The sequence below is a fragment of the Callionymus lyra genome, chromosome 10 (genome assembly GCF_982586985.1).
Source record: "Callionymus lyra chromosome 10, fCalLyr1.hap1.1, whole genome shotgun sequence".
In the NCBI taxonomy this organism is placed as follows: Eukaryota; Metazoa; Chordata; class Actinopteri; order Syngnathiformes; family Callionymidae; genus Callionymus; species Callionymus lyra.
The window spans coordinates 20,755,241-20,767,790 of NC_141827.1; the positions used below are offsets into that span (position 1 = coordinate 20,755,241).

At 39.4% G+C, this 12,550-nt stretch overlaps 1 protein-coding gene across 1 annotated transcript in view; it reads left to right on the forward strand.

The window, feature by feature from the left end:
* Nucleotides 1-1,024: 1,024 nt before the first annotated feature.
* ppfia4 (PTPRF interacting protein alpha 4) overlaps nucleotides 1,025-12,550 on the forward strand; it is a 56,673-nt gene continuing 45,147 nt past the window's right edge. Inside the window, exons 1-2 of the mRNA XM_087800245.1 lie at nucleotides 1,025-1,126; nucleotides 1,281-1,586. Of these exons, the coding sequence (XP_087656371.1) occupies nucleotides 1,326-1,586 (261 nt within the window). The 5' untranslated portion in view covers nucleotides 1,025-1,126; nucleotides 1,281-1,325. The remainder of the gene's footprint in view (nucleotides 1,127-1,280; nucleotides 1,587-12,550) is intronic.

The window sequence follows — 12,550 nt, forward strand, 5'->3', positions numbered from 1 at the left end:
TCCACAGACCTCAGAGCCCGAGCTGAGGTGTAAGGCTGGATCAGATCAGTGATGTAAGGAGGAGTCTGACCATGAATAGATCTGGAAGTAAGAACCAGAATTTTAAAGTTGATCTTGAAAGAAACTGGCAGCCAGTGAAGAGTTTTAAGGATCGTAGAAATGTGAGTTCTTCTACTGGAGCGGGTCAGAATTCTCGCTGCAGAGTTCTGAATCAACTGCAGGCGAGACAGTTCCTTCTTGTTAAGACATGAATATATGTCATAGTAGTAATGCTAGGCTACATCCCAATCCTCAACCCGCTATGCCTGATCAAATTGGTTGACCCAAACTTGACCTAAAATAACCCAGTTTTAAGCAAATAGGTCACTAACATAACCCAGCAGTTTCAAAAGCGTCATCAGACACAAATCAAAATAAGGAATAATAGTGTTTTACTTTAAAATCTAATCTAGACAATAATTATTCAAAATGGGTTGATTAATTGGCATTAAATGATGGTGTGACCGTAGGGGGACCTGTAGGGGGCGCTGCTCATCTTGCTATGGCCGGCACAGGAGCGTCAAGAGCGTGTGTGTGTGTGTGTGTGTGCAGATGTGTGAACTTATGAACACTCCAGTGGTTCCATTCCTGGATCCTGGATCTGTCCAACGCCCATGTGTGTGTGTGTGTGCTGGGTGTCACAGTCCATGTGGGTCCATCTCCCTTACGAGTGAGACCCCCCTCAACATGTGCGGCGTGCGCGTGCGCGCGTGCGTTTGCCGAGCGTGTACGTGTGTGTTTAGGAGGAGGAGTGAGTCGGCGCGAGCGTGAGGAGAGATGGAAGCGGATGCGGGAGGAGACGCGTGCACTGCTCGGATGTAGACGTGGATGGTTCCGCTCGCCTTTTTTTTTATTCTTCTGGACTCTCTTCGAGATTCGGGTTGCACGCACATCCCCGCTCGTGCACGCAGTCAGCTGTCAATCACAGCAACGGGGTGCGTGCGTGTGGAGGTGAGGGGGGGTGGGGGGGGGGGATCCGTACATGTGAGGAGTGCATGGCGCGCCGGACTGGGCGGTTCTGCTCGCTGGATGAGGACAAGACGCCGGTGCTGAAGGATGGAAGGTCAAGCCTCTCTCGTTGACTAAGGTAAGAACCCGAACCCGCAGCCTCGTCTGGGCTCGAGGGATGAGGGGGGGTGGGGGGGGGACTTGTCATTGGAGCGGCTCCCGGGGCGTCGATGGGGCCTCTTATCTGCACAATGTTCCTTTTTATTTATTTTTTTTAAAACCCTCCCCGACAGTGACACCGCGCGACCGCTTTTGCCCCCCAAGACCCGGGAGGGAAGATGATGTGCGAGGTGATGCCCACCATCAGCGAGGGGGACTCGGGGGGTCCTCCTCCCCGAGGCGCCAGCGGCGTCCCGAACGGCTCGGACCAGGAGGCCAACTTCGAGCAGCTGATGGTCAACATGCTGGACGAGAGGGACAAGCTGCTGGAGTCCCTCCGGGAGACCCAGGAGACCCTGATCCAGTCTCAGGGCAAGCTCCAGGGGGCGCTGCACGAGAGGGACGTGCTCCAGCGGCAGATCAACGCGGCGCTGCCTCAGGTGAGGAGCTGCCTGTCCGGGGGTCTGGAGATGGGAGGGTCACATGGAGGGGCCAGAGAGTCTTGGTGCATCATGGAAGGTTCTTGTAGACTCCAGCGTGATCCTGCTCTTAGGGGAGTCACGTGGTTAAGTGTATTCATGATATTCATACTATCTAACATTGATAGAAATGCTGGAGTCAGGGATTTATATCTGACATGTTCAAAGTGACTATTTAGGCCCTCCATTGGATTCCATGTGGACATTGTCGTAAATGTTTTATCGCCAGCAAGAGTATACACAGTATATTATTACAACATTTCTAAAATGGTGACTTCTAAACCTCTTTTAACATCACTTGTTTTGTCGAGTCATACAGTGGCTGCGTTTTTTTTTAAAATTCTTACCATTTTTTCATGCTATACAACTTTCAGATATAAGGAGATCAGAGGCTATCATGACGACAATCTCATTATTGAAAACACTGTACCAGGACATCACGTCACGTCATATATGCCCATTAATATTGTTTTTAAATTGTGATCCAGGCCTCATTTTTAGTAAGAAAAATAAAATAAATTAAGTGTTTAAAGATACGTGACATGTATTCCAACCATTATCCATTACAGGGTGGTAATATTAGGATTAGATATTCTTTTTATTACAAATATGGTTTGTTATTATTCTACGGGGAAATTGTTCTTGGAAAAAAAAAAGAATAAAACGTATAGATTAACATTTCACTTTAATTCACAGTTGTTCAACTTTTAACTACAATTTCATGCATATTAAAAGCTCAACGTCAGCAAGTTCAATCGGTTTTGCGGAATGATCCACATTTAAAGATGTTTTATCTATATATACATATATATATACATATATATATATATATATATATATATATATATATATATATATATTGATCCTGAAAGAAAATGGAAGCCAGTGAAGAGTTTTAAGGATCGTAGAAATGTGAGTTCTTCTACTAGAGCGGGTCAGAATTCTCGCTGCAGAGTTTTGTATTAACTGCAGGCGGGAAAGCTCCTTCTTGTTAAGATATGAATATATGTCATAGTAGTAATGCTAGGCTAAATCCTTTCTCCCGGGAAAATTAAATCCTCAACCCGCTATGCCCGATCACATTGGTTGACCCAAACTTGACCTAAAATATATATTATATATATATATATATATATATATATATATATATATATATATATATATATGATTTTAAATGTTTAATAATTTATTATGTCAATATAGAAAGGGTCTTGAGGATATTGACAGTGACATAATTGTTATACAGCAGTGTGTTTAAACCTAATTAAGTCAGTATTTCACGGTAAAACAAGGCACTTCTATTCTGTGAACAAGCACAACTATCTCTAAAAGATTGCTTTCTAATTATCCAGGACACTTTTCTAAATAGCAGATATGATCTCCCTTTTTTTTTTTTTTTTTTTATAGTACCAAGTCGTTGAGCTCAGAACAAGGAAAGACGATTGAAGAGAATCCAGAAATTTGATCACAAGAAAAGCCATTCCTGGAAAACTAAGATCAAACAAAATCACATGAGCCTTTTTTGCAGTCCAGTAGAGTGCACGCTTCTCAAAATACAGATCATAAAAGATTGAATTGAGCTTGATGTGGGAGCATTGAAGTGTTTAATTGGATGCAAGATGTAAGTGAACAAGATGAACCGCTAGATATGTCCAATGATTTTAATGTGGCCAAACAATTCTTGTTTTGACTGCTGTTTGTATTGACCGAGAAAAATCCTACAAATAATTTGTTCTCTCTGTCGAGACTTCCCAGTCATATAATTGTGCTATATTATTTGTATTCACAATAATTATCTTTATCTAGGCAGGACACTCTGGTAATCCGGAAAGTTTCTTCCCCTTGAACAGAAACTTATTATTATTAAACTTAGTTATTACACTTTCATTTCTTAATCTGCACTGTGAAAATACTTTAACTGTGTTTTTATGTATGTTTGAGATTTGATTTCATGTTTAATGCACAACTCAACAAATTCCTAATCACCGCACTGATAATGGAGAGAATTCTGATTCTGTTGAATCCTTCAAAATATTTATGGAGCCAGACGGTAATCCACAACCACTCTAGATTCAGCTGACTATGTAACACTTACCTATATATAAAGATTCTGGTTATGACTCTGTTATAAAATAAATGGGTGAAAGTGCATTACATCTTTCTCTTAGATTTTTACCTTTTGATTTAATAAAAAAAAAGTCAAAGTGATAGTTCACCCAAAATAAATAAAAAAAACTCATTTTCTACTTACCCTCATGTCGACTAAGGGTTGGGATTATTTTAGCAATTTGTTTGTTTTTAGAGCTATAGACAAAAATGTTTGTTCATTTTAATGTAGCGACTGGAGCTCAGTGGACGAACTTCCTCCAAAAAGACGCTTAAAAACTTCCAAATACCTCCATACTGCTCGTATTTAATGTAAGTAATAATAATAATAATAATAATAATAATCTCTATTTATATAGCGCCTTTCTAGACCAGGGTCACAATTGTAAGTAATATTTTTAGAGCGCTTTTTCTAGACCAGGGTCACAAAGCGCTTAAACAATCAAAACAATACTCAATAAAATATATACTTAAAAGATCAAGACAACACCGAGAACAACACAAGAGCAACAATTGTTCCGGAAAAACGTCTAAATTTTACGCTCGTTTGTGACTGACGTTCCAGCCCTTAGTCGACATGAGTGTGAGTAGAAAATGAGTGAAGTTTGTGTTTTGGGTGAACTAATAACCCTTTAAATACTTCCTTAATCCTCCAAGGTGACCCGGATGCCTGAAAACAGACTACACAAGGGACACCTACCACACATTTGTTTGCAGGGTCACCTTGACAAGGCTTGAAATGAGGATGAGATTAGCCATATATCTTTAGCTCTTGAAGTCTGTTTCCCTGTAAAAATGTTGATTAATAATGTCTTTAGTACATCTTAAAACGTACATTAGGAGGTGTGAACCTCAAGATGGATATCTGTATCTCTCTGCCAAGGTCATGCCAGATGATGAGCAGAGGGCAAGACCCGCGGTGTAATAATCCAGAAGGAAACGGCTTCACCTCTGTATGCAGTGATATAACTCTTTCTTCACTCAGTCAGAAGTGATTGAAGGAACCCGAGATAGCGAAAGATGTTCGATGAGAACGAGCCTCACGCGGTTGGCCTTTGACCCTGTCATGATGATGTCACCTCGAGTAAGGTTTGAGCACAGCAAGCCAACTATCGGAGCGTCATCGCTCGCTCCTCTCAGGGAAACATGGCTGCTCGCTGTGTACACTGCCCTGGGCTGCTTGCTTCCACACATGCACACTTATCGGAGTGTGCGCTACGACATATTTGTGTCGGAGACGGAGCGAGAGGAAGTGTGGGAGGGGGATGTCATGCTTGTTTTCTAATCCTGCTTGGTTCAGCGTAATGTATTATCGTCGCAATAATAGAAGTATTAGTTATACAGTCAAAGACCTCAGGGAGATTTTTACAGACATCATGACTGGTGTGTGCGGAGGCATCTGCCGTCTCTCTCCTCTCCAGATCTCACGCATGCAAACACAGCAGCGGTCATTTCCACGCCGGGCCAGAGAGATGATGATGCAACGGGCAGTCAAGCAAGAGACATTTTAGCTGGTTTTTCATTTTTGGTCTTTCTCCGGACTAGAGTGATGAACGAGGAGCGTCTGGTCTGGAAGTCTCTATGTTGCTAAGATGCATTCTGCGCGGCACATCGGTGTTACGATAACGCTTCTGAATGCGTCTGAAACTGGGAACATATATCCGATGACTGACACAATTTTAAAAGGAAAAGTCTCGTTTTTTTAATATCAAATTCAACCTACATTTAAAAACACGTCTGCATCACACTGTTTAAACACAGTATGAGAGAGAACTGGTTTAAATAACTCATGCTCTATAGATGTGTTGTCATCGCTGCAGCCACATGCTAAGCTCTCGAGAAACTCCAGGACAGCCAGTGGGAGTTCTTATTTATGCACACGGCACTGCATTTTTAAATATATAGTAACAAGCTGCAGCCAGGTATGAAAAGGCTGCTTAATACGGTTCAGACGTTTTTATTTGTTCAGGCTTTTCCTTGATTTTCTGGAACTCCTGTTGTGTTATCAGTTGTATCTTGCGCTTCAAAGTATATACTTTATTGAATATTGTTTTGATTGTTTAAGCGCTTTGTGACCCTGGTCTGGAAAAGCGCTATACAAATAAAAATGACTTACTTACTTACTTACTTACACTTACTGCTGAACTCCCATGATTCATTTCTACACACTGCTGAGTGACGGTTGATTGGTCGCTACAACACTGTATTCAAATCCTAACGTCCTGAACGTGACCCCCACAATAATGGTTCTGTGTGAACGTCTCCACCTTCAGTAATAAATAAAACTACTACCTGCTGTTGGCGCTTTATGAGATGTGGAAATGATAAATACTAGAATCCTTCCCATTTTTGTTGCTTCATAGTTTACCTGCTAGTAGATCATTGTTTTAGGAAATCACTTGTAGTACGTAACTGCAATTGACTAAAATAATGTATTGGGCAAGGTGTGTCCAATATCTGTCACTGGCCTTCAAATTGTATTACATTTGATCCAGAGCTCAGTGATGAGATGTGAAACACACAAAAAAAGATTTTTAAAAAGTACATTCTTTTGATTCTCATCTAACTTTTTCTCTTAAATATTAATCTTATTTTATTTAAACCTTAAATATGTATCGTGAAAGCATCTCTGGGTAGTTTTGGGTAGCTTAATTTTTTTTTTTACTAAAATAACTTGTGATGACACATCAACTTAAAACTAGTTGAATGACTCATATACCGTGACTTGAGGTGTTTTGTGTGATTTTTATTTTCACTATAAAAGTTCTTGGGGATGGTGTGAACATGCTACATATCGCGCAGGTTGTGATGGGGGGGGGGGGGGGGGGGGTTACGGTACAGAAACAAAGTTATGTTATTTACAAAGCCGTCATATCACATATACCTTTCATCAGCTAAATTCCTTTTCTCTTTCTGGTGAGGACAAGCTGGATTTTGTCTTGTACATGTTATGTTCTCATATGCAGTAATATCTGAATAAGAAAACGATCTTGAGATTAATGTTCAATTTCCTTAATGATTTTATTTGATCTTCCAATATAATCTTTTTCGTTAAGGCATATTTTTTTAAAGGGTTAACAATATAAATAATTGATTTTTCCTGATTTAATAGCTTGTGTGTCAACATCTTATTATTTATTCCTTAACATTAAAAACATGATTTTCTATTACCATGTTTGTAACAAAATAAGTTTATGCCAGAAAATGAAAGTACGTAAATAAAATAAATATAATAAAAATAGGTTCAAAAATAACCCAGAGCCCTTAGACTGTAGGTATGAGGCAATCATCAAGTCAGAGTAAAATTCTTTGTGGACTCTTTAAGATCACCACTCGTGAGTCCATTTTGTATTTTATTTTGTACATTATTACTGGGAATATAGCTTAATAAAGTTATTTGATTGTGTGCATATTTTTTGTTCCTTTTGTAATAGTTCTAAAGAAAATCAAAAATACTTTGAATACACTTTGAAATAAATATTTTATTATTACATAAACGCGTCTCAAAGTTCTCATTTGTTACCAGTGGTAACAAAACACGCCTCTAGTTCCTCGCCACCTTTACAGCACATAAAAAAAAATACTACAGTTCTGATACTCCTAGTATCAGAAGACCCCACCACAGGTCAAATGTCCTCACCTGACCAGAGCACGACGAATGTGCACCGCCTTTACAAATGATTAGTCAGCTTCACATCCTGGACGCGTGTGGGTGAGTGTATGTTTTAGCGTGTCTTGTGTGTGTTTCCTGACTCTGTGGGACCGGTCTGACCTAGAACTGTCAGATTTTGTCTTTTCTCCACACACACACACACACACACACACACACACACACACACACACACACATACACACAAACACACACAGAAACAAACACAATGGCGTTTCCATATTTTAAGATGGCATTTTGTGAATAAAAAGATCTGAAATCAGCAGACACCGAATCTTGATGGTAAGGATTTATCTTCCTGCAGCATCATACAAAAGAATATTGTGACGGACGATGCAGCTTAAGAATCAAAAGGGAGAGAAGAGCATTCATCATCATCGTCTCGTATTTAAATAAAGATTTGAGTGTATGTTCACCTCTGTGCCGTTATACTAAAATCACATTTGCCACACACACACACACACAAACAGCAGTGCGAGGGCTAGGATGGATGTTTTCATTAACTACAGAGAATAGAGTTTTAGATTAACATGTCAGCCCATTACGGAGCATAATGCTTCTAATACAGCCCTCAGAGATGGGATTGCTCAATGACAAATTAGGTTTTGAACGCACACAGAGAGAGAAAAACATGAAGACACACTAGCATACAATCACACACAAGACGCATCTTGTTCATATTTGCAAATCGCTTTATGCATTTAAGTCTTTGAGGAGATGAATACGTTTTTACCTTTTAATGCTTAATTGAGGTGTCAACCTTTTTGATCCAAAACGTATAGATTTATCGCAAATAAAGTAATTGATTTTTTTAAATCTAAGCAGCGAGATAATGACTTTTACTTCATAACTTATTTAATGTTTGAAAAAAATAACATTTGCATCCAAATCCTTCTGCTTATCTGAGGTTGGGTCGTGGGGGCAACGACGTAGTAAAGAACTCCAGATAACTATATCCTCAGAGTCTTCCCTCAGTTATTATTCTGGGATGCCAGCTAAGTTAATTTATCCCTCCAACATGTTCTGGGTCTGCCCCGGGGCCTCCTCTCAGTTGCCAGAGGAAACTAAATGAGAGAAGAGCCCCCCACTGTCACTGTAGAGGAGCAATTTGAATCTCTCCTGGATGACCCAGCTTCAAACCCAAACTCTAAGAGTCGAGAAACGCTGCAGAGAAAAACAAATTTTGAACTATTTTCATCCTTTATCTTATTCCCTTCAGTTGCAACCTTTTTCTTAAATACCTTACACTGCTATGTTTGTCTCTGTGTTGTCTGAGCCTTTTTAACGTTTTTAAATGTGTATTTATTTTTGCTGTAATCACCCCCCCTTTGGTTATACAATGAGTCCCTTGGAGGTGGATAATCTCAGGATTGATGACATGTGGTTATAAACCTCGATGTTTGACCAATCCCAGCAGAGTGGGTGTGGTTATGGTAAACAAGATTTAATCTCCAGAAAAACAAAGCGTTTTTTCAGTGGGTGGTGCTTAAGCACATTTTCTAATGTAAATATTTCAAGGAAAAGAGAGTTTTGTACAAACAGACACATACTGAAGAGTACAATAGAGTCCAACATCTATTTAAGATACACTTACATTAACATATTAGTTGATCTTTAATGTAAGAAGTGCATTGGTTGTAAAGAATGCAGAGTCTTTACATTGTTCGGTTAACTTATCTGTTGACACTTACAGATAATCAGTTGAGTCCAGACCTCACAGCCCAACAAATCCTCATATGAAATAACAGGTGGATTGGTCTCAGCTCAGGTGTGTCTGTGAGATCAATGTCCCGCGCACAGGTGTGCGACAGAGTGGACAGAGGCGTCGGAGCGCACAACACGAGCCGAGGCGTTTGTTTGCGAACGGCGGCGACGAGTGTGACTTACATCGCCGGCCAAAATAACCGGTGCTCCGTCTGACTGGAACAGGTGTCCAAACACAAACACATGCTTTTGTTTTACATGGTTTGTTTGACCCCCACAAACGCCCACGTGCTCTGGGACCGTGCATAGCAGCAGTGCGACACTTAAACATGCAGATTCATTCCTGAGAGTTTTCCATCCCGGAGTCTTGGCGACCACGTCAACAAGGAGAGGTTTCTTAGCTACGACCGTTATCCCCCTGAAGACCGTCTTCTTCTCTTCTATCACCCACAATCATGCTGCTGATCATCGCGCGATAGTCTTTGAACATTTAGCTATTTATAATAAAATTAAAGCTTAAATTAGAGCTGAAAGAGAACCGAGCGACCAAACTAAGAGAAGACTCACCAGGATATTTTACACCAAACAGAACAACAACAGTGTTTAAAAATAACTTATGTGGTGTGAATACATTATAAAATAGAATGATAAAAAAATAAATGTATTAAAATAAATAAAATAGGTGAATTGTAAATTAAAGATGGTATAAAAAAGAAATAATAATTAAATAAATTGATTTAAATTGAATTAAAATCATGCAAAAGAAAGTGACATTGGAAAACAAATCGTTAGCAACAGAGATTTTGTTTTATTAGAAGCTAGTTGAACAGTTTTGTCTAAGATATAACAAGACTCACTAAAAAAAATGCAAACGAGAGGGAGTGAGACGAAAAAATCAGAAAATGTTTCTTGCGAGTATTGTTAAAACAACATTTGGATTTTTTTTGTGGTGTGCACATTATAATAAATAAATCCAATAAAATAAATGAATAAAATATAATAAAAAAAATCAGGTAAATTGGTGTAAAAACTTAAATTAAATAAATATCAAGACAACAATGTTGGAAAGCAAACGCTAGGTCCTACTACACCAGCTAAAAATACTTAGCTCATAGAAATATTGAATACCCTTATGGCAATGATAAACAGACATTAAAATAGAATCCAGATATCAATCCTGAAACAGACAATCAAGTCTCCTCCTGTGCTTGTGCAAGTTGAAAATAACGAAACAGGGGTTGATGGGAACAAAAGTGGAGCGTGAAGTGAACAGCAGAATCTTACCAAGAAAGCGAGTGACTCCTAAACAGAGGAGAGGAGGAGAAATGGAGCACATGAAATATGAAAATAGATGATAAAATATTCCCATGGACTGGAATAAAAAGTACAGTCTGGATTTATTCAGGCTTGATTATGCCAAACTATACGGGAGTAGAGAAAGTTATTAAAGTACATTTGAGCTTTTGATGTTTGTTTTCAATCAGACGTCGACTAACCTGAAAAAGCTGCTTCAACTTGCGATACATTTTCTCTCTGTAGTTCATTACCTTTCCTTGTCCTACGCTGACCTGTCTCCACTCTCTGGGACACGCAGCAAGATTATAAATGTGTTATGAAAGTTTAAAAAAAAACTGCCTCAACTATCTCATACATTCATTTAAAAGCCACTCCAGTGTCGGACCAGGACTGATGAGAGGGAGAGACAGTTTGGCCTTTATTCACTTTATATTTGTCACAGATTTGTGAATTTTTACTCCTGCTCTTTACTCGGTTTTATTTTTTAATGAATTTAGTTGGTAGGTTAAATTGAAGTGACTTGAACATCTTTGCACATCGTGCTTGTCATTGTTTTTTATCTAGTCCTTGACGTTACAAAACTAGTAACGAAAGAAACAAGTAAAGATTAAAGAAACATCCAACAAGCTACTTCTTTGAATTTAATATTTATTTATTCTTTTTTTTCTTTTAATGTGAGTATTTCTTGTAAATGAGTCAATATATAAAGAAAATGTGATGAAGGAAATGAAGGCGCTTTATATCTTATTGGTCCACAATTATTATTTTTTATTTATATTAAGGACATTTGAATATAATTAATATGAAACAAGATAATATTACATTTTATTTATTGCTTTACCTAAATATATTTTTAAGTTTTCTTATTATATCAAACCTTTTGTATGGCCATCTGTCTGTCATAACAGTCTATTTCATGAACTATGAAAACATTTAATTGCACTAAAAATAAGCTGCATCTCAATTCTACCCCTTAACCCTTCTTCTACCCCTTAAGATCGAGTGACAGGGGTTAGGAGTCAAAGTATTCCACTAGGAAATGGGACAGCCCTACCCCTTGCAACGTCATTGCTGCTGGCTACGTCTTATCAAAACATGTATTTAAACAAACATAACATTGTTAAAACAATTGTAACATTTTTAAATAAGGTGACGTTGTGTGACTGAAAATGGACTTTAAAAGACACAGCATATGAGCAGATGAATAACACAACTTCCACGATTCAAGAACTATTCTGGCTCAGAACATCTCCATTATCTCTTTATTATGGTCCTTTAATACATCAATGGGAACCTCCATAAGATTTAAAGTTTGCATCTAAAGTCTGGTGTGTCGGACCAAAAACGGTTTCGGTGCTAAATGAGTCTTGATACCGGGTTAAAACCAGGCCTTCCCTCGTAAGATCTTACACAAAGAGGCACAAGGGTCAAGAGTTAATACCACTCTCAAAGTGTGGCCATCAGATCGTACAGTGTGAGCTCATTGATCGTAAGCTCTGGCTTTATTTCGTCTGCAGTCGCACGTTAGCAAAGTCGCCCTTAGTCGAGCTGTGCTGGAACTTGTGGTAGAAGACGGGGGCCTGCTATTGACTGTGAACAGCAGGGGGTGTGCGACAGTGACACACTCAATTTCACGGAGGGAGTTGAAGCATTTTGAAGTTTCTTAAATCCCTTTTTAAGGTCCAGTCAGCCACTTAGCTTGTGGTGTCAGTTCTCCTGCCGCTGTGGCCACTCCTGCGCTGGTTCATAAGAACCTTTTGAGATAGTCTGCATCCAGAACCACCTCCTATCTGAAGCCTCATCTTCCATTCCACGCGGTCCTCTGACAGAGTTCCGATACCGGACTTGTTGGACACGGCGCTGCTCAGGGCTTAACTGTGGGCTCAATTCATTCTCATGCTACTCCCTCTCTCTCCCTCATCCCGTTCCTCCCTCACTCACTTCATTTCCCCTCTGGTGGTCCTACAACTCCAATTACTCTGCTTTTATTCGGAGCTCTCCCTCTTTCTCTAACACGCTCTGTTTTGGTCCCTCCTTTACCAGAACCAACAGCTTGCCGCTGACAAAGTATTTCCTACTTCTATCTTGTTCCATCTTTATGTGCTAGAAGTTCCTCCTCTCGCCCCTCGCTAGCTAAGCAGCTGGACAA